The 24,176-nt window shown below is 47.9% G+C and overlaps 2 protein-coding genes across 18 annotated transcripts in view; one reads left to right on the forward strand and one right to left on the reverse strand.

Annotated features, from left to right (window-relative positions):
• The window catches only part of ZNF394 (zinc finger protein 394), a 26,969-nt gene extending 21,374 nt beyond the window's left edge, over positions 1–5,595 (reverse strand). For 11 of the 14 annotated variants that reach the window (XM_054558979.2, XM_024249326.3, XM_024249325.3 and 8 more), the window contains exon 1: positions 140–879. In XM_054558979.2, the coding sequence (XP_054414954.1) occupies positions 140–832 (693 nt within the window). In that variant the 5' untranslated portion in view covers positions 833–879. 14 annotated transcript variants of the gene reach the window in all.
• The window catches only part of ZKSCAN5 (zinc finger with KRAB and SCAN domains 5), a 33,816-nt gene continuing 10,628 nt past the window's right edge, over positions 989–24,176 (forward strand). The window contains exons 1-7 of one of the 4 annotated variants that reach the window (XM_054560190.2): positions 989–1,124; positions 4,007–4,060; positions 4,993–5,212; positions 6,408–6,933; positions 12,785–12,923; positions 21,104–21,186; positions 21,446–21,581. In XM_054560190.2, coding sequence (XP_054416165.1) covers positions 6,520–6,933; positions 12,785–12,923; positions 21,104–21,186; positions 21,446–21,581 — 772 coding nt within the window. In that variant the 5' untranslated portion in view covers positions 989–1,124; positions 4,007–4,060; positions 4,993–5,212; positions 6,408–6,519. Of the gene's footprint in view, positions 1,125–4,006; positions 4,061–4,992; positions 5,213–6,407; positions 6,934–7,052; positions 7,548–12,784; positions 12,924–21,103; positions 21,187–21,445; positions 21,582–24,176 lie in introns of those variants that run through there. The other 3 variants (XM_024249684.3, XM_024249685.3, XM_024249686.3) reach the window with 3 other exon arrangements.

Genomic DNA, 24,176 nt, shown 5'->3' on the forward strand with positions numbered 1-24,176 from the left:
TGGCCTACAGAAAGGAAGTCCATACACACCCCAATGTTCACACGAAATGTAATAACGAAAGAAGTTCCGAAACGCAGATCACCCCATACACGTCTATTTTCCACACTCCCACCTCCAGAACGGGCCTTTCGCTTCTCACCTGGGGTGAGGTTCCATCGAGCGCTCGCTGCAGAGCCCGCACCACGGCCACCGCCTCCTCCCCGCTCTCTGGGCAGTGCTCTCGCACCCAGGCTTGGAGCTCCTCGGGCAGGATGGTGAGGAACTGCTCCAGCACCAGCAGCTCCAGGATCTGCTCCTTGGAGAGCAGCTCGGGCCTCAGCCACCGACGACAGAGTTCTCGGAGCCGGCTCAGCGCCTCTTCCGGTCCAGCCACCTCCTGGTAACGCAGCTGCCTAAAGTGCAGTCGAGAAGTTTCGGGGTCAGGCCAAGCCGCGGGATAGCTGGGCTCCCAACTTCCGGGTGAGTCTTCCTCCACTTTCACGGGCAAAACTCCGTCGCGTTGGGACAGCGCCGCGTCCTTGGACCTCGCAGCCATCACCCAGGGTCCCAACTCGGCGTCACTGCCGCGCCTCTGGACGGTCAAGCTGGAATTCATCTTTCTCCGACATGTGATGCCCTTCCTGGAGTCTTCAAGTGAAAAAAGAGCAAACCCAAGGAACTCATCAGCCCTCAACACCCTCCGGTCCCAAACACCGGCCCTTATCACATCAAGCCCCTCTCTCACACTTCCTTCTTTCCTCAGCTTTGCACCTACAACTCCCTCCGTCAAGCAACCGAAAACTTCCCGTGCCGGAAGTGCGTCATCGACGCCTTGCGACACCCTTCTCTGCATTTCCGGGGCCTCTCTAGGCGCCTGATGGGGTGAGGTCCATCTCGCTGGTTTATCGTCCTAGCCCCGCCCGACGCAGCGGGTCTTGACGGTTTCCCGCATCCCGGGGAAATACGGGCGTCCGAGCCGGTGGCCGAGTTCCGGCAAGGGCGGGCACCTTCAGGATTAAATAGACAGGGTCTGGCTCTGTCGCCCAGGCTGGACTGCAGTGGCGCGATTTCGGCTCACTGCAACTTCTGTCTCCCGGGTTCAAGCAATTCTCCAGCTTCAGCCTCCCAAGTATCTAGGACTACAGGTGCGCGCGACCACGCCTGGCTTTATTAATTTTTCTGTGGGGACGGGGTTTCACTATATTGCCCAGGTTGGACAAAGTTGTTTTTTTTTTTTTTTTTCTTTTTTGAGGCGTACTCTCGCTCTGTCGCCAGGCTGTCTTAGCCTCCTGAGTAGCTTGGACTACAGGCGCGCGCCACCATGCCCAGCTACTTTTGGTATTTTAGTAGAGACGGGGTTTCACCATGTTGGTCAGGCTGGTCTGGAACTCCTGACCTCGTGATCCGCCTGCCCCGGCCTCCCAAAGTGCTGGGATTACAGGCGTGAGCCACTGCGCCCAGTTGGAAAAAGTTTTGTTTTTTTTTAAAACTAAATGCTTCCATGTACATCAGATGTTAACGACTTTGATCCTAACAAAGATGAGGAAATTGAGGCTCAAAGATGTGTCCTGGCCTGGCTCAGTGGTGTATGCCTGTAATCCCAGCATTTTGGGAGGCTGAGGGGGGAAGATCGCTGGAAGCCAGGAATTGGAGACCCCAATCTCTACAAAAAATAAAAAATTAGCTGTGTGTGGTGGTGCGCACCTGTAGTCCCAGTGAGAGGTGAAGCTAGTTGGACTTCCTGGGTCGAGTGGGGAGTTGGACAACTTTTATGTCTTACAAGAGGTTTGTAAAAATGCACCAATCAGCGCTCTGTAAAATGGACCAATCAGCAGGATTCTAAAAGCAGCCAATCGCAGGGAGTATGGAAAAAACGGCATTTCTGATAGGACAGAAACAGGACATGGGAGGGGACAAATGAGAGACTAAAAGTTCCCACCCCAGTCAGCGGAGGCAACCCGCTGCAGTGCCCTTCCATGCTGTGGAAGGTTTGTTCTTTCCCTCTTCACAATAAATCTTGCTGCTACTCACTCTTTGGGTCCGTGCCATCTTTAAGAGCTGTAACACTCACAGCGAAGGTCCAAGGCTGCATTCTTGAAGTCAGTGAGAGGATGAACCCACCGGAAGGAACCAGCTCAGGACACACCACTTACTTGGGAGGCTGAGGTGGGAGGATCCTTTGAGCCCAGGAGGTCAAGACTGCAGTGAGATATGATCGCACCAGTGCACTCCAGCCTGGGTGACAGAGCAAGACTCTGTCTCTAAAACAAAGTGTCTTGGTTGATGTCAAGCTCCTGGTGACTTGCAACTTGCATAAAATGAGATGATCGCTTGAGACCAGGAGTTCCAGGCCACCCTGAGCAACACAGTGAGGATGTGTCTCCATATAAAATTAAAATTTTTTTTTTTTTGAGAGGGAGTATCGCTCGGGTTCAAGTGATTCTCCTGCCTCAGCCTCCCAAGTAGCTGGGATTACAGGCGCGTGCCACCACACCCGGCTAATTTTTTGTATTTTTAGTAGAGACGGGGTTTCACCATGTTAGCCAGGATGGTCTTGATCTCCTGACCTGGGCTCACTGCAAACTCTGCCTCCTGGGTTCAAGCAATCCCCCTCCCCACCCCACGCCCAAACAAACCAAACACTATTTATCAATCCAGGTGTGTTTAATAACTAGACATAAAAATATCTCCTATGGAGCGACGTGCGGTGGCTCACGCCTGTAATCCCAGCACTTTGGGAGGCCGAGGCGGGCGGATCAACCTGAGGTCGGAAGTTCAAGACCAGCCTGACCAACATGGAGAAACCCCGTCTCTACTAAAAAATACAAAATTAGCCAGGCATGGTGGCGCATGCCTGTAATCGCAGCTACTCGGGAGGCTGAGGCAGGAGAATCACTTGAACCCAGGAGGCAGAGGTTTCAGTAAGCCAAGATTGCACCATTCACTCCAGCCTAGGCAACCAGCAAAACTCCATCTCAAAAAAAAAAAAAAGAAACTAGTCATCTTGGCTATCTCTAGACAGAAAAATGAATGTAGAAAGAGAATGAGAGGAAGACTTTAAGTGCCCTATTGAATTTTGACTTATGCAAATGTGTTATCTATTTAAGAAATAAATTATTGAAATGCAAAAGGTGTTTATAAATAATTCAAGCCGGTTGCAGTGGCTCACGCCTGTAATCCCAGCACTTTGGGAGGCCGAAGCAGGCAGATCACGAGGTCAGGAGATCGAGACCATCCTGGGTAACACGGTGAAACCCCGTCTCTATTAAAAATACAAAAAGTTAGCCAGGTGTGGTGGCACACGCCTGTAATCCCAGCTACTCAGGAGGCTGAGGCAGGAGAATTGCTTGAACCCGGGAGGCGGAGGTTGCAGTGAGCCGAGATCATGCCACTGCACTCTAGCCTGGGAGACAGAGTGAGATTTGGTCTCAAAAAAATAAATAAAACAAATAAATAAATAAATAAAATAAATAATTTAAATGGAGGTAAATATATTAGAAAAGAATGGGTATCCACCAAACATTTTTTTTTTTTGAGACGGGGTGTCTCTGTCACTGAGGTGCTGAAGTGCAATGGCACAATCATAACTCACTGCAGCCTCAACCTCTTGAATTCAAGTGATCCTCCAGTCTCAGCCTGCTGAGTAGCTGAGACTACAGGCATGCACCACCATGCCTAGCTAATTTTATTTTATTTTTTGTAGAGACGGGGTAAAAAGGCCAGGCTGGTCTTCAACTCCTGGATTCTAGTGATCCTTTCACCTCGGCCTCCCAAAATGTTGGGATTACAGGCGTGAGCCACCATGCCCATCTGGAACAACTTTCATAGATATTAAACAACTTTATATGAGCAACAAAATTAAGCCATAGGTGCGAAATTCTACACCAACTCACTAACACACAAAATACAGGCATTGCGAACATTCACCAGGGGTTCGGTCCTAGATAGGAAGCTACTTACAATGCAAGATTTTGGGCTCCCTGAAAAAAGACCTTTAACTTCTAAATATCTTCTCATCTTTTTGCAGATGCTGCAATTTCACAGCAGTTCCTTCCTTCGTGCCTGTAAAACAGTGGCAACGGTAACTCTTCTGCCTGCCCATCAACTTTGTAAACTGCACGGGGTGGGGGGGGGGAGTCGGGGGGGACGGAGGGCTGGGGCTTGGAAACTATAAAGCACCATATGAAAAGGAGAACTCTGGAAGGCCGATGCGGGCACATCACCTGAGGTCAGGAGTTCGAGACCAGCCTGGCCAACATGGGGAAACCCCGTCTCTACTAAAAATACAAAATAAGCCGGGCCTTGTGAGCTGCCTGTAATCTCAGCTACTCGAGAGGCTGAGACAGGAGAATTGCTCGAACCTGGGAGCAGGGGTTACAGTGAGCCGAGATCGTGCCACTGCACTCCAGCCTGGGGGACAATGAGACTCCGTCTCAAAAACAAACAAACAAACAAACAAACAAACAAAACAGGAGAGATTATTACTAAGAGATGGGGTCTCACTATGTTGCCCAGGCTGGAGTGCAATGGTGCGATCCCGGCTCACTGCAACCTCAGCCTCCCAGGTTCAAGTGATTCTCCTGCCTCAGCCTCCCAAGTAGCTGGGATTACAGGCTCGCGCCACCACGCCCAGCTAAGTTTTGGTATTTTTAGTAGAGACAGGGTTTCACCATGTTGGCCAGGCTGGTCTCGAACTCCTGGCCTCAGGTGATCCACCCATCTCGGCCTCCCAAAGTGGTGGCATTACAGGTGTGGGTCACCGAGCCCGGCCAAGGGAGGGTATTACTAATAGACGGGGGGGTCTCGCTATGTTGCCCAGGCTGGTCTCGAACTCTTGGGCTCAAGCTATTCTGCTTCCTCAGCCTGTCCACTCGCTAGGCTTACAAGCGTGGGACCCCGCGCCTGGCTGAAAAGAGGTATCATTAAGGACGAGACCCCCTTGGCCAGGGAAGCCTTGCGTAAGCAACGCCCCTCTCTTCAAAGGGATGCCCCACTCCCTCCCCCCACCCCCAGCCTTCCAGCCCTGGCTCCCGAGGACACGACTCCCGGCCCTGCCACCTTCCGAGAGGCTCGCGAGACCGAGGCTGCAAAGAGAGCCGCACCCCAATTGGCCAACTGGCGAGTCCCGCGCGCCACCTCCTGGGAGATGTAGTCCCGGGAGCCGCTGGCCCCTGCGACTCGCGGGTGTGACGTTGAAGATGTCGGCCCTCTGAGCCGACTGCGGTGGTCAGAGGTGGGTGTGTTTGGAAAGTGGGTAGTGAGAGTAGCGAGGATGCGGGTGAAGAAAACCTAAGGGCCCCAGATTCAACATAAGTAAGGTTTTGCGGGCTATCAGCAAGGTACAGACCTACTTCGAATCCGGGCGCAGAGCGTTGGGGGTAGGGGAAGGCACAAGCTCCCCGGCCAATCAGACACGAGCAACCTCAGCCCAACTCTGGAGGCCCCGCCCTCTTCCCCACCCCACGGAAAGGGGAGGAGCTTGGGCTGTTTGAGTGGCTTTGGGATAGAGCAGGGGAGAGAGTGGCTCCGTTTGCCTCCCCGCTTTGGTGATGCTGTGCCAGCGGCTTCGGAGGCCCTGGGGACGTCCCAGTCACTGAGGGTGGGCTGGGACTCGGGGCCCGCGTCCCATCTCCCCGCCGATTGGTCCGCCCCCCTGCGAGGCGAGGTCCTCCGGGATTCCTAGAGAGGATGCGGAAGTGCTTTCGGGGGGGTGGGATCTAACGGTTTAACCCCGTTGGACAGGGGAAGACTGGACTTGGTTACTTCCGGCGAGGAAGTGTTGGGAAGTGTCGGCTTCGGTTTCTCTCCATGGGAAGAACCGCATCTTCCCAGCCTCGGCTGCGGGGAGCTTGATGTTCCAGAAGAGCTCCCCTAGAGTGGGGCCTTGAGGGGAGGGGGCAGCGGCTTCGTGACTGGGCGGGGGTCCTGTCCCTACCCTTACCGAGCCACAGTCTCTGTATCTCGGGGTCAGGGGCCATTCTGAGGAATCCAGGTCCAGATCTGTACTTTATAAACGCTGCTTCTCTTTGGGACCGATGGAGTCTCCCCTTGGCCTGTCAAGCTCTTGTAGCTTAGAGGACAGGCTCAGTTTTGACCATTATAATGATTTTCACCTTTATTCCGACTTAAGTTTGTCTTATGGTAGAGAGAAAGAGCGGCTGCGTCTGGACTAGTTAGTCTCGTCCCGTTATTTATATGGAATGTAAAGTTCTTCGCTCTAAAACTGTGTTTTAGGTTGGGCCTGATGTCAGATTTGTATGGCTCTCTTTTACACTTTTAAAATGTTGGGGATATTCCTTATTATCATTTTGTGGGTGAAGTGATGGCTACCTTGTAGTACCTATTTTTAAGTAAATTACTTTGTTGAGTGGTCATCTTTAGTATAAATGACGTCTTTGCCATCTGCCTTTGCTAATAATGATTCCCAGTACATCAGTAGGTTGCATGCTACTGGAAGTGTCCTTCAGAAGATCTTAAAGAGCAGAAAACCAATTGGTTCAGTGTAACACAGCCAGCCTCGAGGACTTCCCTCTGAGTTGAATGATAATGACCGAATCCCGAGAAGTTATAGACTTAGATCCCCCAGCTGAGACTTCCCAGGAGCAGGAAGACCTTTTCATAGTGAAGGTGGAAGAAGAAGACTGCACCTGGATGCAGGAGTACAACCCGCCAACGTTTGAGACTTTTTACCAGCGCTTCAGGCACTTCCAGTACCATGAGGCTTCAGGACCCCGGGAGGCTCTCAGCCAACTCCGGGTGCTCTGCTGTGAGTGGCTGAGGCCCGAGCTGCACACGAAGGAGCAGATCCTGGAGCTGCTGGTGCTGGAGCAGTTCCTGACCATCCTGCCTGAGGAGTTCCAGCCCTGGGTGAGGGAACATCACCCTGAAAGTGGAGAAGAGGCGGTGGCCGTGGTAGAAAATATACAGCGAGAACTTGAGGAACGCAGACAGCAGGTGAGTCAAAGAGAAGCTATATGAGCAATGAAGGAGAGGAGTGAACGATCTGCTGAGCAGGGGTGAGAATCTTAGTCCTCTGGTGCTTCATTCATATTCTTTTGTTCTCCTGGGATTAGGTACCCTGTGACTTCCTGCCACTCCAGCAAAGAGAAGCAATATCCAGTGTGTTAACCTGTAGAAGACAATCTGCGATCTTATTTATTTTTTTAAATTACTGTATTTATTTAATTATTTATTTTTGAGACGGAGTCTCGCTCTGTCGCCTAGGCTGGAGTGCGGTGGTGCGATCTCGGCTCACTGCAAGCTCCGCCTCCCGGGTTCAGGCCATTCTCCTGCCTCAGCCTCCGGAGTAGCTGGGACTGCAGGCGTCCGCCACCATGCCTGGCTAATTTTGTTTTTTTGGTTTTTGTGGTTTTTTTTGTATTTTTAGTAGAGACGGGGTTTCACCGTGTTATCCAGGATAGTCTTGATCTCCTGACCTCGTGATCCTCCCGCCTCGGCTTCCCAAAGTGCTGGGATTACAGGCGTGAGCCACCATGCCCGGCTACTGTATTTATTTTTTGAGTGACATGATACAAAATTCAAAGAGGTACATAAGGTTGTAATGAAAAGTAAGTTTTCCTCCTATCCCCAATTTCTCTCAACTGCGTAGTTCTCACCTGTGTATTCTTACAGAGCTGTACCATATTCTGTATGTATAAGCATATATATGTCTCATACTTTGGAAAAACGCAAATGTCTTGTAAGTCACTGTGCACTTCTGCCTCTTTTTTCTTATATCTTGGTTTCTTCCATGCCACTGCCATTACAGCTATCTCACTCTCTGAAATTGCATTGTATTAACTTTTGTGGAAGGAGTTTGAGTTGTTCCATTTAAATTGTTCCTTGAGATTGTTTCTAAATTTGTATTATAACAAACTTTGATGCAATGACTATCTCACATATATGTGTATGTATATATATGTATGTATGTAATATACATATGTGTGTGTGTGGGCTGTGCGCGGTGGCTCACACCTGTAATCCCAGCATTTTGGGAACCTGAGGTGGGAGGATCACTTAAGACCAGGAGTTCCACATCAGCCTGGGTAACATAGCGAGACCCCATCTCTACCAGAAAAACCAAACAAAAAATTAGCTGGGTGTGGTGGCATGCACTTATACTTCCAGCTACTCGAGAGGCTGAGGCAGCAGGATCCCTTGAACCTGGTAGTTTGAGGCTACAGTGAGCTGTGATTTTGCCACTGTATTCCAGCCTGTGTGACAGAGGCATACCCTATTTCAAAAAAAAAGTAAAAAGTTAAAAAAATTTAAATTGAAAAAAATATATGTATATAAAATTAACTGTAGAAGGAATGCTTGAAACTCAAAATTGTTGGCTTAGAAATACACGTGTAGGCCGGGCATGGTGGCTAATGCCTGTAATCCCAGCACTTGGGGAGGCCGAGGTGGGCAGTTCATGAGGTCAGAAGATCGAGACCATCCTGGCCAACATGGTGAAACCCCATCTCTACTAAAAATACAAAAATTAGCCGGGCGTGGTGGCATGCACCTGTAATCCCAGCCACTTGGGAGGCTGAGGCAGGAGAATCGCTTGAACCTGGGAGTCGGAGGTTGCAGTGAGCCAAGATTGTGCCACTGCACTCCAGCCTGGCAACAGAGCGAGACTCCATCTCAAAAAAAAAAAGTACATTTGTAATTTTGATAGCTGTTGACAGGTTTGTTCCCTCATAGAGGGTATAACAATTTAGAGGACCACCAACAATGTATGAGAGAAATTTTGTGGCCATAGCCTGGTAGAACAATGTTATCAAAATTTGTGATGATTGCCAGTACATAAGATGCAATATTGGCCGGGCACAGTGGCTCACGCCTGTAATCCCAGCACTTTGGGAGGCTGAGGCGGGTGGATCATGGGGTCAGATCGAGACCATCCAGGCCAACATGGTGAAACCCCATCTCTACTAAAAATACAAAAATTAGCTGGGTATGGTGGCACGCACCTGTAGTCTCAGCTACTCGGAAGGCTGAGGCAGTAGAATCGCTTGAACCTGGGAGGCAGAGGTTGCAGTGAGCCGAGATTGCACCACTGCACTCCAGCCTGGGCGACGGAGCGAGACTCTGTCTCAAAAAAAAAAAAAAAAAAAAGATACAATATTTTATTTCTGTGAAATTTTTCTTTTTTTTTTTTGGAGACAAGGTCTTACTCTGTCACCCAGACTGTAGTGCAATGGTGCAATTTTGGCTTACCCTCCACCTCCCAGGCTCAAGTGATTCTCCTGCCTCGGCCTCCCAAGTGGCTGGGATTACAGGCATGTGCCACTACTGCCTGGCTAATTTTTTTAGTTTTTTTATTTTTATTTTTTTGAGGTGGAGTCTCACTCTGTCACCCAGGCTGGAGTGCAGTGGTGCAATCTTGTCTCACTGCAACCTCAGCCTCCCGGGTTCAAGTGATTCTCCTGCCTCAGCCTCCTGAGTAGCTGGGATTACAGACATGCACCACCATGCCCAGCTAATTTTTGTATTTTTAGTAGAGACAGGGTTTTGCCATGTTGGCCAGGCTGGTCTTGAACTACTGACCTCAGGTGATACTCCTGCCTCTGCCTCCCAAAGTGGTGGGATTACAGGCGTGAGCCACATGCCCGGCTTAATTTTTGTATTTTTATTAGAGATGGTGTTTCACCATGTTGGCCAGGATGTTCTCAAACTCCCGACCTCAGGTGATCCACCTGCCTTGGCCTCCCAAAGTGCTGGGATTACAGGTGTGAGCCACCACACCTGACCATTTCTGTGAAATTTCTTTTGTTTGACCACAGCATTTTTTTTTTTGTTTGACCATAGCATTTTTTTTTTTTTTTTTTGAGACAGAGTCTCGCTGTGTTGCCCAGGCTGGAGTGCAGTGGCGTGATCTCTGCTCACTGCAAGCTCCGCCTCCTGGGTTCACGCCATTCTCCTGCCTCAGCCTCCCAAGTAGCTGGGACTACAGGCACCCGCCACCATGCCCGGCTAATTTCCTGTATTTCTAGTAGAATCGGGGTGTTAGCCAGGATGGTCTCGATCTCCTGACCTCGTGATCTGCCCACCTCGGCCTCCCAAAGTGCTGGGATTACAGGTGTGAGCCACTGCGCCCGGCCACAGCATATATTTTTAAAGATTATTTGTATACCCTTTTTTGGTGGTGAATTGTCTGTTTATATTCCTTATCTATATTTTTTTACCTTTTGGAAACAATAAGCATTGTGTCTGTCATATGAGTTGTAAGCGTTATTTATCCAGTTTGTTGTTTGTGTTTGCTTGTGGAGGTTTTTGTTTTTCATGTTTTCTTTTTTTAGAGATAGGGCCTTACTCCGTTGTCCAGGCTGGAGTGCAGTGGCACGATCATAGCTCACTGCAGCCTCGAACTCCTGGCCTCAAGTGATCCTCTTGAGTAGCTAGGACTACAGGCACTTGCCACCACATACAGCTAGTTAAAAAATTTTTTTTGTAGATGAGGTCTTGCCAAGTTACCTAGGCTGGTCTGGAACTCCTGGGCTCAAGGGATCCTCCTGCGTTGGCCTCCCAAGGTGCTGGGGTTACAGGTGTGAGCCACTGTGCCCAGCCAGGTTTTACATTTTTTTTTTTTTTTTTTTTGAGATGCAGTCTGGCTCTGCCACCCAGCCTGGAGTGCAGTGGCCTGATCTTGGCTCATTGCAACCTCCGCCTCTGGGTTGATTCTCTTGCCTCAGTCTCCTGAAGGTTTTAAAATTTTTATACAGTTAGTTAAGTATTCATTTTATGGTTAATGGATTTTGTTTATTTTTTATTTTTATTTATTTAATTTAATTTTTTTTTTTTTTTTGAGACGGAGTTTCACTTTTGTTGCCTAGGCTGGAGTGCAATGGCATGATCTCGGCTCACTGCAACCTCCACCTCTTGGGTTCAAGCGATTCTCCTGCCTCAGCCTCCCGAGTAGCTGGAATTACTGGCATGCACCACCACACCAGGCTAACTTTGTATTTTTGGTAGAGATGGGGTTTATCTATGTTGGTCAGGCTGGTCTTGAACTCCTGACCTCAGGTGATCTGCCTGCCTCGGCCTCCCAAAGTGCTGGGATTACAGGCATGAGCCACTGCGCCTGGCCTATTTATTTATTTTTTTTGAGACAGAATCTTGCTCTGTCACCTAGGCTGGAGCATTGGTGCAATCTCAGCTCACTGCAATCTCCGCCTCCCAGGCTCAAGTGATCCTCCCACCTCAGCCTCCCGAGTAGCTGGGACTATATAGATGTATGCCACCAGGCCTGGCTAATTTTTATATTTTTAGTAGAGGTGTGGTCTGGCCATGTTGCCCAAGCTGGTCTCAAACTCCTGAGCTCAAGTCATCCACCCGCTTCTGCCTCCCAATGTGTTGGGATTACAGGCATGAGCCATCATGCCCGGCCTGCAGCTGTCTCTTAATGGAACTCCTACACCACATTTTGCCAGTAGCAGGACGGTTCGAAAAAAAAGTGCCTTGAAACGTAAGGGAGGGAGAAAAGGGGAAAGGCACTTACTACATTCCAATATGTTAGTAGTGAGCTAGTACCTTCCAGAACTGGCAGGTTCTAGAGAGTGGTTGTGGCAGAGTAATTGTGTATACCTAGGGCTGAGCAAGAACCAAAAACAGAAGGGGTGTGAGGTAGCCTCAGTCTTGGTGTTGGTCTGTCCAGTGTGACTTCCTGAGTGCTATGATGACCATTCCAATCTCCCTTCTCACCTCTCTTTCCTCTTCACACACTGGCCTTCTCATGATTCCTGACTGTACCAGACATCCTCTTTCTGCCTGAGAATTTTGTTTTCTTTCTTTCTTTTGTTTTTTGACACAGGATCTTGCTCTGTCACCAAGGCTAGAGTGCAGTGGTGTGATCATAGCTCACTGCAGCCTTGACCTCCTGGGCTCAAGCGATCCTCGCACCTCAGCCTCCTAAGTAGCTGGGACCACAGGGACATGCCACCATGCCTGGCTAATTTTTTAATTTTTTGGAGAGACAGGGTCTCACTGTGTTGCCCAGGCTTGTCTTGAACTCCTGGGCTCAAGTGATCCTCCTGCTTCAGCCTCCCAAAGTGTTGAGATTACAGGCATGAGCTACCCCCGCCTGTCCCTGAGAGAGTTTTTGAGTGTTCTCTTTGCCTGGGTCACTTCTACGTTTTTCCCGGCTGGCTTCTTCTCATCCATTTTTTTTTTTGAGACGGAGTCTAGCTCTGTCACCCAGGCTAGAGTGCAGTGGCGCGATCTCGGCTCACTGCAAGCTCCGCCTCCCAGATTCACGCCATTCTCCTGCCTCAGCCTCCTGAGTAGCTGGCTCTACAGGTGCCCACCACCACACCTGGCTAATTTTTTTGTATTTTTTTGGTAGAGACGGGGTTTCGCCGTGTTAGCCAGTATGGTCTCGATCTTCTGACCTTGTGATCCACCTGCCTTGGCCTCCCAAAGTGCTGGGATTGCAGGCGTGAGCCACCTCGCGCGCCCAGCCCTTCTCAACCTTTAAGTGTTTGCTTACGGGACACTTCCTCCGGAAAGCCTTCTCTGGCCTCCCAGTCTAAAATAGGTCTCCTGTGTTCTGTCTCATGGAATTAGTTTCTTCTCCTTTCCAACATACAGCCCAGTTTGTAATTATGTATTTATTTGTGTTTTGATGTGTTTGATGAACGTCTTCTCCAACTAGAAGTAAACCATGTTTATTAAGTAACTGCATAATCAGTGCCTGGCTCATTGTAGATGTACATTAAATATTTGGCAAAGGAATGAATGAAAGTCCACCATGATTCCACTGATTTCTTTCGTGGCCTTCTCTGTAACTGTACTGATCGGTTTTGGTTGTGGTTGTTAGATTGTTGCCTGCCCTGACGTGCTTCCTCAGAAGATGGCACCACCTGGAGCAGTGCAGGAGTCCTGCAGCCCCCAGCCCCTGACCGTGGACACCCAGCCTGAGCAAGCGCCACAGAAGCCTCGTCTCCTGGAGGAAAATGGTGAGGCTCAGTGATTCAGTGAAACAGATACAGCTCGAGAGTGGGTGCCTTGGCCATGTGGCAGGCACCATCTGCAGGAGAGAGACTCTAGGCTGAGCAGCCTCTCTACAACCTGCAGGGTCTAGAAGCAGGGAGAGGCCAGGGACCTGGAGTTGAGTCCCTGGTGTTCAATGAAAGCCATTCCTAGGATGGCTAGGAATTACACCAGTTTCATTAAAAAGCTACAATGCAAATGATGACAGCTCTGGGTACAGGGACTGTTAAAAGATCTACAAGTCTTTTACAAAAGTATCACAGATTTTTGCTTTTCCGTCATAGATTGTCTTTCTTTTATTTTTGAGACAGAGTCTCGCCCTGTTGCTCAGGATGGAGGGCAGTGGTGCGATCTTGTCTCACTGCAGCCTCTGCCTCCCAGGTTCAAGTGATACCTCCACCTCAGCCTCCCGAGTAGCTGGGACTACAGGTGCCTGCCACCATGCCTGGCTAATTTTTGGATTTTTAGTAAAGATGGGGTTTCACCATGTTAGCCAAGCTAGTCTTGAACTCCTGGCCTCAAGTGATCCACCTACCTTGTCCTGCCAAAGTGCTGGCATTAGAGGTGTGAGCCACTATGCTCAGCCTCCCTCATAGATTTTCTTGTCTTAATGCTTATGTTAAAAAAACAAAAAAACAAGGCCGGGTGCAGTGGCTCACGCCTGTAATCCCAGCACTTTGGGAGGCCAAGGTGGGCGGATCACGAGGTCAGGAGATGGAGACCATCCTGGCTAACACGGTGAAACCCCGTCTCTACTAAAAATACAAAAAATTAGCTGGGCGTGGTGGCGGGTGCCTGTAGTCCCAGCTACTCGGGAGGCTGAGGCAGGAGAATGGCGTGAACCCGGGAGGCAGAGCTTGCAGTGAGCTGAGATTGTGCCACTGCACTCCAGCCTGGGCGACAGAGTGAGACTCCGTCTCAAAAAAAAAAAGCTCCCCAGTTCCTAACTGCATTCATTTCTCGCTGCTCATTCACTCACCTTGAAATCTAATTTGAAGTAGCTTTTCACAATGACCTTTAAAACATCTATTCTCTCCTTCTTCCTCCCCTCTTCAGTTTTATTAACCAGCCTTAGATACACATCAAATTAGAAAAAAGGAACAGCTAAGTATCATATTATGACGTGTGTTCAGTCCCTAATCAGGAAACTCTTGGTGTCAGATATATTTTAGAATTCAGCATTTTGCAGATTTAGTAAGGTAATATGATTTATTTATTTATTTATTTTTGGATAATATGATTTATATACCACACATCAAACTAGCAACAGGGTTTGAGTTGGTACCCGTAATCACACACATTAATATTTCTGCAGTGAAATGTGTGCATTTTTACAGTAAGTTGATTAAATAAAGACTTAAATACCTTCACATCAGGTCAAATTTTGCTGTCAAATTAGTTCAATGCCTAAGTTTAATGAAAGGAAAAAAAAAATCTTTGGTATTTAAGCTTTCAGATTTCAGCATTGTGGATAAGAGACTGTGGATAAAGGATTGTACTTCCTCGGTTTAATTCCAGACTTCTAGGCTCCATTTGTTGGTCAGGTCTTTCCCTTGACATGTGCCCCTGCCCTAATCATTTCCAGCTTTCCTTTCACTGTGATAGAAAGAACAGCAGCAGCAGCAATATGGCTTCCATAGCACATGCTCTGTACAGGAACTGTTCTAAGCATTTTCCCTAAATGAACTCATTTAACCCTCAGTGTGCCAGGAAAAATAGATCTCACTATTGACCCTGTGGGGCCAGTGGATCCTTCTAATTTTTTTCTATTTTAAGAGTCATTTTATGAATAGTTGACAGAAGAATCAAAGGATAGTGAAAAACAACTTTTTAGAAACTTTAATATATCAAGTACATTTTTATGTATGAACATCATAAAAGATGAAAGAGGCTGGGCACGGTGGCTCACGCCTGTAATCTCAGCAATTTGGGAGGCCGTAGTGGGCGGATCACTTGAGGTCAGGAGTTCGAGACCAGCCTGGCCAACAGGGCAAAACGCTGTCTCTACTAAAAATACAAAAATTAGCTGGGTGTGGTGGCATGCGCCTGTAATCCCACTTACTCGGGAGCTGAGGCACGAGAATCGCTTGAACCCAGGAAGTGGAGGTTGCAATGAGCTGAGATTGTGCCACTGCATTCCAACATGGGTGACAGAGTGAAACTCCATCTCAAGAAAAAAAAAAAAAGGCCAGGAGTGGTGGCTCACACCTGTAATCCCAGAACTTTGGGAGGCCGAGGCGGGCGGATCACAAGGTCAGGAGATCGAGACCATCCTGGCCAACATGGTGAAACCCCGTCTCTATTAAAAATACAAAAATTGGCTGGGTGTGGTGGCACGTGCCTGTAATCCCAGCTACCCAGGAGGCTGAGGCAGGAGAATTGCTTGAACCAGGGAGGCGGAGGTTGCAGTGAGCCAAGATCACGCCACTGTACTCCAGCCTGGCAACAGAGTGAGACTCCATCTCAGGAAAAAAAAAAAGAAAGAATACTGTCAGCTGGGCGTGGTGGCTCACGCCTGTAATCCCTGCACTTTGGGAGGCCAAGGTGGGTGGATCACCTGAGGTCAGGAGTTCAAGAACAGCCTGGCCAACGTGATGAAACCCCATCATGATGAAACCCCGTCTCTACTAAAAATACAAAAAATTATCTGGGCATGGTGGTGGGTGCCTGTAATCCCAGCTACTCAGGAGGCTGAGGCACGAGAATCGTTTGAACCTGGGAGGCAAAGGTTGCAGTGAGCTGAGGCCATGGCACTGGACTCCAGCCTGGGCAACAAGAGCAAAACTCCGTCTAAAAAAAGAAAAGAATACTGTCACACAATGCTTTTAGCAAATTTAGTCCTTCTAGCAAAATATGATGGTCCAGAATCTCTTATTATCTTATTATTGCAAAATACTGTGTGATGAAGTCCTTGCTGTTGAATGACTCACAAGATAAGAATGCCATTTTCCTTTTTGAAATTAGAAATACATTGTTCATCATTGATTCTTGAGTTTAAGAAAATTTATCTAGGATGTTATCATTTGAAACTCATTCTAGAATCTCTGTTACATTTTCAGTTTCATCATTCTCATTAGAGAGTACAGCTGTCTTTCTGTGTCATCTACTGAATTGCCTGATAATAGTCGTCCTCTGCAAATTTTCCTCTTTGCCAATGTGGGCAGCAAATGAAAAATTCAATGAAAGCTAAACAAAGGTGTTAGCGATCTTTTTGGTATAAAAGAAAGTAGCTTCATGCCTGTAATCCCAGCATTTTTGGAGGCCAAAGCAGGTGGATCTCTTGAGCCCAGGAGTTTGATACCAGCCTGGGCAACGTGGCGAAAACTCGCCTCTACAAAAAATACAAAAATTGGCCGTGTGTGGTGGCTCATGCCTGTAATCCCAGCACTTTGGGAGGCCAAGGCGGGCAGATCACCTGAGGTCAGGAATTTGAGACCAGCCTGACCAACATGGCAAAACCCCATCTCTACTAAAAATACAAAAAATTAGCCGGGCGTGGTGGCGGATGCCTGTAATCCTAGTTGCTACTCGGGAGGCTGAGTCAGGAGAATTGCTTGAACCCAGGAGGTGGAGGTTGCAGTGAGCTGAGATCGCACCACTGCACTCCAGCCTGGGTGATAAGAGCAAAACTCTGTCTCAAAAAAAAAAAAAAATGTATTAGCTAGGCATGGTGGCACACACCTGTGGTCCCGGCTATACCAGAGGTTGAGGTGGGAGATTGCTCGAGCCCAGGAGTTCGAGGCTGCAGTGAGCTGTGATTGTGCCACTGCAGTCCAGCCTGGGAGCCAGAGTGAGACTCTGTCTCCATAAAAAAAAAAAAATTAAAAATAAAATTTAAAACTGCTCAGGAAAGCCAGGGGTGGTGGCTCATGCTTGTAATCCCAGCACTTTGGGAGGCTGAGGTGGGTGGATCACCTGAGGTCAGGAGTTTGAGACCAGCCTGGTCAACGTGGTGAAACCCTGTCTCTACTAAAAATATACAACAATTATCCAGGCGTGGTGGTACATGCCTGTAATCCCAGCTACTTGGGAGGCTGAGACAGGAGAATCGCTTGAACACGGGAGGCGGAGGTTGCTGTGAACCGAGATTGTGCCACTGCACTCCAGCCTGGGTGACAGAGTGAGAATCCGTCTCAAAAAAAAAAAAAAACTGCTCAGAAAAGAAATGGAAACCACTAGGATTGTGTGCAGGACACCTGGGTATGCCAACAGGTAATCCTTACAGTAGCTCAGTGGAATAGCTGTTACTGTTATCCTTCTGTTAGAAATTAAGCTCAGGGCTGGGCCTGGTGGCTCACGCCTGTAATCCCAGCACTTTGGGAAGCCAAGGCGGGTGGATCACCTGAGGTCAGGAGTTTGAGACCAGCCTGGCCAACATGGTGAAACCCTGTCTCTATTAAAAATACGAAAAAATTAGCTGGGCATGGTGGCAGGCGCCTGTAGTCCAGCTCCTTGGGAGTCTGAGGCAGGAGAATCACTTGAGTCCAAGAGATGGAGGTTACAGTGAGCAGAGATTGTGCCACTGCACTCCAGCCTGGGCGACAAAGCAAGACTCTGTCTCAAAAAAAAAAAAAAAAAAAAGAAATTAAGCTGAGTCCTAAGAGGTTAAGTTGATTTGTCCAAGGTCACAAAGCTATGGAATAGCAGAGCTGAGATTTGAACCCAAGCAGCCTGACTGAATCCATCCTCCTCCCCTCTTCTGAGCCATCTCATCTTTGCTTTTTTGTCTTGAGACAGGGTCTCACCCTGTTGCCCAGGCTGGAGTGCAGTGGCATGACTGCAACCTCTGCCTCCCAGGTTCAAGCGACTCTCCTGCCTCAGCCTTCCGAGTAGCTGGGTTTACAGGCATGCACCACCACACCTGGCCACATCTGGTCTTTGCTTCAGCACCAGCTTCTCCTAGGCACAGACTGCTCCCTCCTCAAGTCACTTGGGTTCTGTCCACTTTCAGGGTTTCTCTCCATCTGGCTCTTGTCCTCTGTTTCTAGCTGTTTCTCATCCTCTCTGCCCTGTTAACCAGATCCTAGCTGGTTTATTTTAGCAAAATTACTCTTCATTCGGACATAGACCTTATTCACCATTTTCATCAACTTCTGTTTTCAATCTTTAGCCACTCCCAGTTTCAGATCCCTTCTCTGCTTTTGGCTTTCATCTGTAACCATTGTCCCGTCCTTTTTGTGTCATTGCTCCTTATTTCCTAGTCATTGGAAATCAGCAAGCCACGGATGCCCTGAGATCTCCAGGACTCCAGATCTAAATACTAACAGGGTCTAAACTGTCCAGTTACAGCTTAATCCCAGGCAGGTCTGTGCAAGTCAAGGCACACGTGGATGGTGAGATCCAGACATGCCGTGGACCTTAGCCAGAGAGCAAGCAGAGGTGACCTCAGAGGGTCAGGCGGTCCCTAGCTTCCAGAGGTGAGATGTCCAGGTGTTGCGCATGCTGTTCCTGCTGAGGGGAAAGCACCCCGTCTCCCCGATCTCCATTCCTACTGCCCAGAGTCACTTTCTAGGGAAAGGCTTTGCTGCTGCTGCTGCCGTTGCCTCCCCTGCTCCACTCTGTAAGTGCTCCTGCCTCTATGGTCCCACGGGAACTTGGGTCACCTTTCGTCATGGTACTCTTCATGCTGTGCTGTAAGGCTTACCTGTGTGCCCTTCCCATTAGGCCAGGGGTGTCCAATCTTTTGGCTTTCCTGGGCCACACTGGAAGAAGAATTGTCTTGCACCACACATAAAATACACGAACACTAACCATAGCTGATGAGCTTAAACACAATAAAAATTGCAAAAAAACCCTCATATTTATTTTTTTGAGATGGAGTTTCGCTCTTGTTACTCAGGCTGGAGTGCAATGGCGTGATCTCAGTTCACCGCAACCTCCGCCTCCGAGGTTCAAGCGATTCTCCTGCTTCAGTCTCCCGAGTAGCTGGGATTACAGGCATGCGCCACACACTGAGCTAATTTTGTATTTTTAGTAGAGAAGGGGTTTCTCCATGTTGGTCAGGCTGGTCTTTTACTCCCGGCCTCAGGTGATCCACCCGCATCGGCCTCTCAAAGTGCTGGGATTACAGGGGTGAGCCACTGTGCCTGGTCCTTCATAATGTTTTAAGAAAGTTTACAAATTTGTGGGCCAGGCATGGTGGCTCACACCTGTAATCACAGCACTTTAGGAGGCCGAACCAGGTGGATCACTTGAGACCAGGAGTTCAAGACCAGCCTGGCCAAGGAAACTCTTGAACCTGGGAGGCGGAGGTTGCAGTTGGCCAAGACTGTACCACTACACTTCAGCCTGGGCAACAGAGCGAAACTCCATCTCAAAAAAACAAAACAAAATTAGCCAGGCGTGGTGGTGGGCGCCTGTAATCCCAGCTACTTGGGAGGCTGAGGCAGGAGAATCACTTGAACCTGGGAGGCGGAGGTTGCAGTGAGCTGAGATTGCGCCACTGCACTCCAGCCTGGGTGACAGAGTGAGACCTTCTCTCAAAAAAAAAAAGAAAGTTTACAAATTTGTGTTGAGGCACATTCAAAGCCATCCTGGGCCACGGGCCGTGGGTTGGGCAAGCTTGCGTTAGACAGTAGTTTTCCAAAATAAGAATTGTTCTGTCTATTCCTGAGATAGGCAGAGAGAGAGAGAGTAGATTTGATACATACTTCTTGACTGAATAGAAACTAACCATGGAAATTCTGGAAGGGATTTCTGAGGCCGTGGTAATCCAAGAGTGGTCCAGGAAGCAGTGGCACTGGCATCACCTGGGAGCTTATTAGAAGTGCAAACTAGGGGCCAGCCACGGTGGCTCACACCTGTAATCCCAGCACTTTGGAAGGCCATTGCAGGTGGATCACTGGAGTTTGAGACCAGCCTGGACAACGTAGTGACACCCTGTCTTTACTAAAACTACAAAAATTGGCCAGGCTTGGTGGTACGCACCTGTAATCCCAGCTACTCAGGAGGCTGAGGCAGGAGAATTGCTCGAACCCAGGAGGCGGAGGTTGCAGTGAGATCACACCACTGCACTCTAGCCTGGGCCACAGAGCAAGACTCTGTCTCAAAAAAAAAAAAAAAAATTAAATTAAATTAAAAAATAAAAAAGAAATGCAAACTCTCAGGCCTCACCCCAGGCCTTTTGAGTCAGAATCTGCAAGTACCAAGATCCCCCAGGGGATGTAGGTGATTTATTTGTACATTAAAGCTCGAGCAGCCCTGGACTGTTAGGAATGCTTCAGTTTCATGGAAGATGTGGGACTTTGGTGGTTCTTTGAGATAATAAAATTTGATCTTGGCAAAGCAGAATGCATCCTTTTTTTTGAGAGGGAGTCTTGCTCTGTCACCCGGGCACCCAGGGTGGAGTGCAGTGGTGGGATCTCGGCTCATTGCAGCCTCTGCCTCCTGGGTTCAAGTGATTCTCCTGCCTCAGTCTCCTGAGCAGCTGGGACTACAGGCGCCTGCCACCATGCCCAGCTAATTTTTGCATTTTTATTAGAGATGAGGTTTCACCATATTGGCCAGGCTGGTCTCTAACTCCTGACCTTGTGATCTGCCTGCCTCGGCCTCCCAAAGTGCTAGGATTACAGGCGTGAGCCACCGTGCCTGGCCCCCACTTTTTTTTTTTTTTTTTTTTGAGACGGAGTCTTGCTCTGTTGCCCAGGCTGGAGTGCAGTGGCACGATCTTGGCTCACTGTAACCTCCATCTCCCAGGTTCAAGCAATTCTCCTGCCTCAGCCTCTTGAGTAGCTGGGACTACAGGCACCCGCCACCACACCCAGCTAATTTTTGTATTTTTAGTAGAGGCGGGGTTTCACCATATAGGCGGGGCTGGTCTCGAACTGCTGACCTTGTGATCCGCCTGCCTCAGCCTCCCAAAGTGCTGGGATTACAGGCGTGAGCCACTGTGCCTGGTCACAGAATGCATCCTTTATAGCGGAAAGGCAAGCAGGGATTAGCCTGACCAAAGTAGGAAGTCTAGGGGAAAGGAGGTATAACAGAGTGTGAGAAGATCCAGAAATTAGAGGGTCTTGACAGCCAGGCAGAAGAATTTGGCCTCGGTGCAGTAGGGGCCATTATGGATTCCTGAGCATAAGAGGAACGTGATGGCAATGAGAACCGGGCAAAGATGTTCTCACTTAAACCTCTTTTTCTCCTCCCTTAGCCCTTCCTGTTCTCCAAGTTCCTTCCCTTCCCCTGAAGGACAGCCAGGAGCTGACAGCTTCACTTCTCTCAACTGGGTCCCAGGTGAGCTGGTGCCCCTTAGCCCTCAGAGAGGAGCCATCCTGAACCTTCACCAGGAGTTCTGTTTCTTTAGCCAGTGACCAGGCCCATCTTGGGTTGGTACCTTCATTCCTTTGGCCTTTTCCCTTTCTGCCTAGTCCTTCCCCGTCCTCTTTGAGGCATAGTTCCTTCCCCTGTTTCTTTTCTTAATGAGCCCAGTTCTTCCCCTCACTCCAAATTTGGACATAGGGAATGAGAATTTAGTGGAGATCTCCTGTTTCAGAAGTTGGTGAAAATTGAAGAGGTGGCTGATGTGGCTGTATCCTTCATCCTGGAGGAATGGGGGCATTTGGACCAGTCCCAGAAGTCCCTTTATAGGGATGACAGGAAGGAGAACTATGGGAGTATTACTTCCATGGGTAAGGACTATTTCATCTGCATGGATTAGGACATCTTTATTTTGTTATCTTGTAAAGAGTATTTCTGGCACATCTTATAATGGCATTTATGTTTTATGTGCTATGACTTTGCTTTTTTTTTTTTGTAAAAGAATAAATCAACCTTCACTTTTTTTTTTCTTATTCAGCTTATTCTGATCATTTCCATCTTAATAATAGTATGATTAAACACTGATAGTACTTGGGGGGACTGTTTTTGCAATCCAGCAGATGCAACTTTTTACTGCTTTAAAATAAGAGTGGGCCGGCTGTGGTGGCTCACGCCTGTAATCCTAGCACTTTGGGAGGCCGAGGTGGGAGAATCACTTGAGTCCTTTGGACTTTAACAAATTTTTGGTAGTTACTATACTGTTTAATAAATTGGATAATTTTGCCAGGTGTGGTAGCTCATGCCTGTAATCCCAGCACTTCTGGAGGCCGAGGCGGGTGGATCACCTGAGGTCAGGAGTTCAAGACCAGCCTGGCCAACATGGTGAAACCCCATCACTACTACAAATACAAAAATCAGCCGGGCGTGGTGGCGGGCACCTATAATCCCAGCTACTCGGGAGGACTTCATTACCATTCTTAAGTCACTGATACCTATTTTATGATGTTCGCCTTGGTACCTACATTTTACCTGTCATATCGCTTCTTGAATTTTGTGGCCCTATTTCTAACTAAGTTATAATCCTGGAAGCTAATATTTAATTGTACTGTCTGGAGCAGTTATAAAAATCTCAGCACTCCTGCAAACATTTTGGAGATTATAGCTTTTAGCCTTTTTTTAGTAAATTCTTTTAGAAGAACAACTCTATCAGGCATACTGGAAAACTTCAGATGCAAACATACACACTGCAAAATATATTTATTTTATTTTTTTATTTTTTTGAGATGGAGTCTCACTCTGTCTCCCAGGCTGGAGTACAATGGCGCAATCTCTGCTCCCTGCAACCTCCGCCTCCTGGTTTCAAGCAATTCTCCTGCCTCAGCCTCCTGAATAGCTGGGGTTACAGGCGTGTGCCACCATGCCCAGCTAATTTTTGTACTTTTAGTAGAGACAGGGTTTCACCATATTGGCCCGGCTGGTCTCAAACTCCTGACCTTATGATCTGCCCAGCTTGGCCTCCCAAAGTGCTGGGATTAACAGGCGTGAGCCACTGCGCCTGGCCCACAATGCAAAATTTCTTTTGAAAAGCACTATGTCAGTTTACATGGTTTAACCATTTTAGTTCACTCACAGGCTTTTATTTAACAGGTATAGAGCTGACTCCTGGTCTTTTAAATTTTCAATTTTTAATTACTATTGATATTTATTTGTATTTATTTCCTTTTTTTAAATTTATTTGTGCATGCCTCTGTTCATTAATCTATTGGGATCTTGGTAGTCTTTTTTTATTTTGATGTTTTAATTTTTGTGGGAAAAAATCAAATTTATGCTTTAAAATTATTAAGTCAATAATTTTATGACTATTGATTTTTCATGGAGCCCTTTATCTCAGTGAATTACTCATATAGTGTAAGTGTTATATTTAATGCAAATTTTAAAAATTCTCTTCTTTTTAAATTAATTTCCAATAGCTTGCTTGTTTATTTGAGCCTGTTACTCTTGCTTTATCTTTTTCAGTTACTTTACAGGTACCTAATGGATTTCAGAGTTTGAGGTTCTTGGCATAGTTCTTTTCTGTGGTATTCTCTAAGCAGTTTTAAATGTGTAGTTTCTGATGTTTTTCTTTCTCTATCTCTTCATTATAACAATCTGTATTTATCACTTCAATACACTATTCTACATTAATTACATGGCCAGTGGTTTCTGCCTTCTTTACTTCTCTCGGAAGGCCATGTTAGATTATTTTCACATCTGCAGATTTCTATTAATAACAGCATCACCAAAGGTCAAAATTAAATAAAGTACCCATCAGATTTGGAAGTGAGATTTTTACAACATAAATAAATGAGCCGTGGAGGCAGCAGTTTCCGTGGTGTGGCAGGGGTGTTGGGGAACAAGGGACAGTTTCTTTGAGGATTGCAAAGGAGTGGAATTTGAAAAAGCTATCGTAGATGAACGTAAGGACTTTGTCTCTAAAGGGGAAGAGAGGCCTGGTCACTGAAAGAGTAATGGGTTGGATGGGTGGATTGAGACAGGGTCTCACTCTGTTGCCCAGGCAGGAGTGCAGTGGTACGATCTCAGCTCACTGCAACCTCTGCCTCCCGGGTTCGAGCTATTCTCTTGCCTCAGCCTCCCAAGTAGCTGGGATTACAGGCACCCTCCACCACACCCGCCTAATTTTTGTGTTTTTAGTAGAGATGAGGTTTCACCATGTTGGCCAAGCTGGTCTCAAACTCCTGACCTCAGGTGATCCAACCGCCTCGACCTTCCAAAGTGCTGGGATTACAGGTGTGAGCCACCACGCCTGGCCTGTATGTTTTTTTAATGGGAGAAATTTTCAGCATATTTAAATGCTACTGGAGAAGAACTGGTAGAGTAGAATATGGAGGCAAGGAGGAGCAGACAGGCTGGGCATGGTGTCCCATGCCTGTAATCCCAGCACTTTGGGAGGCTGAGGTGGGCAGATC

The sequence above is a fragment of the Pongo abelii genome, chromosome 6 (assembly GCF_028885655.2).
Source record: "Pongo abelii isolate AG06213 chromosome 6, NHGRI_mPonAbe1-v2.0_pri, whole genome shotgun sequence".
In the NCBI taxonomy this organism is placed as follows: domain Eukaryota; kingdom Metazoa; phylum Chordata; class Mammalia; order Primates; family Hominidae; genus Pongo; species Pongo abelii.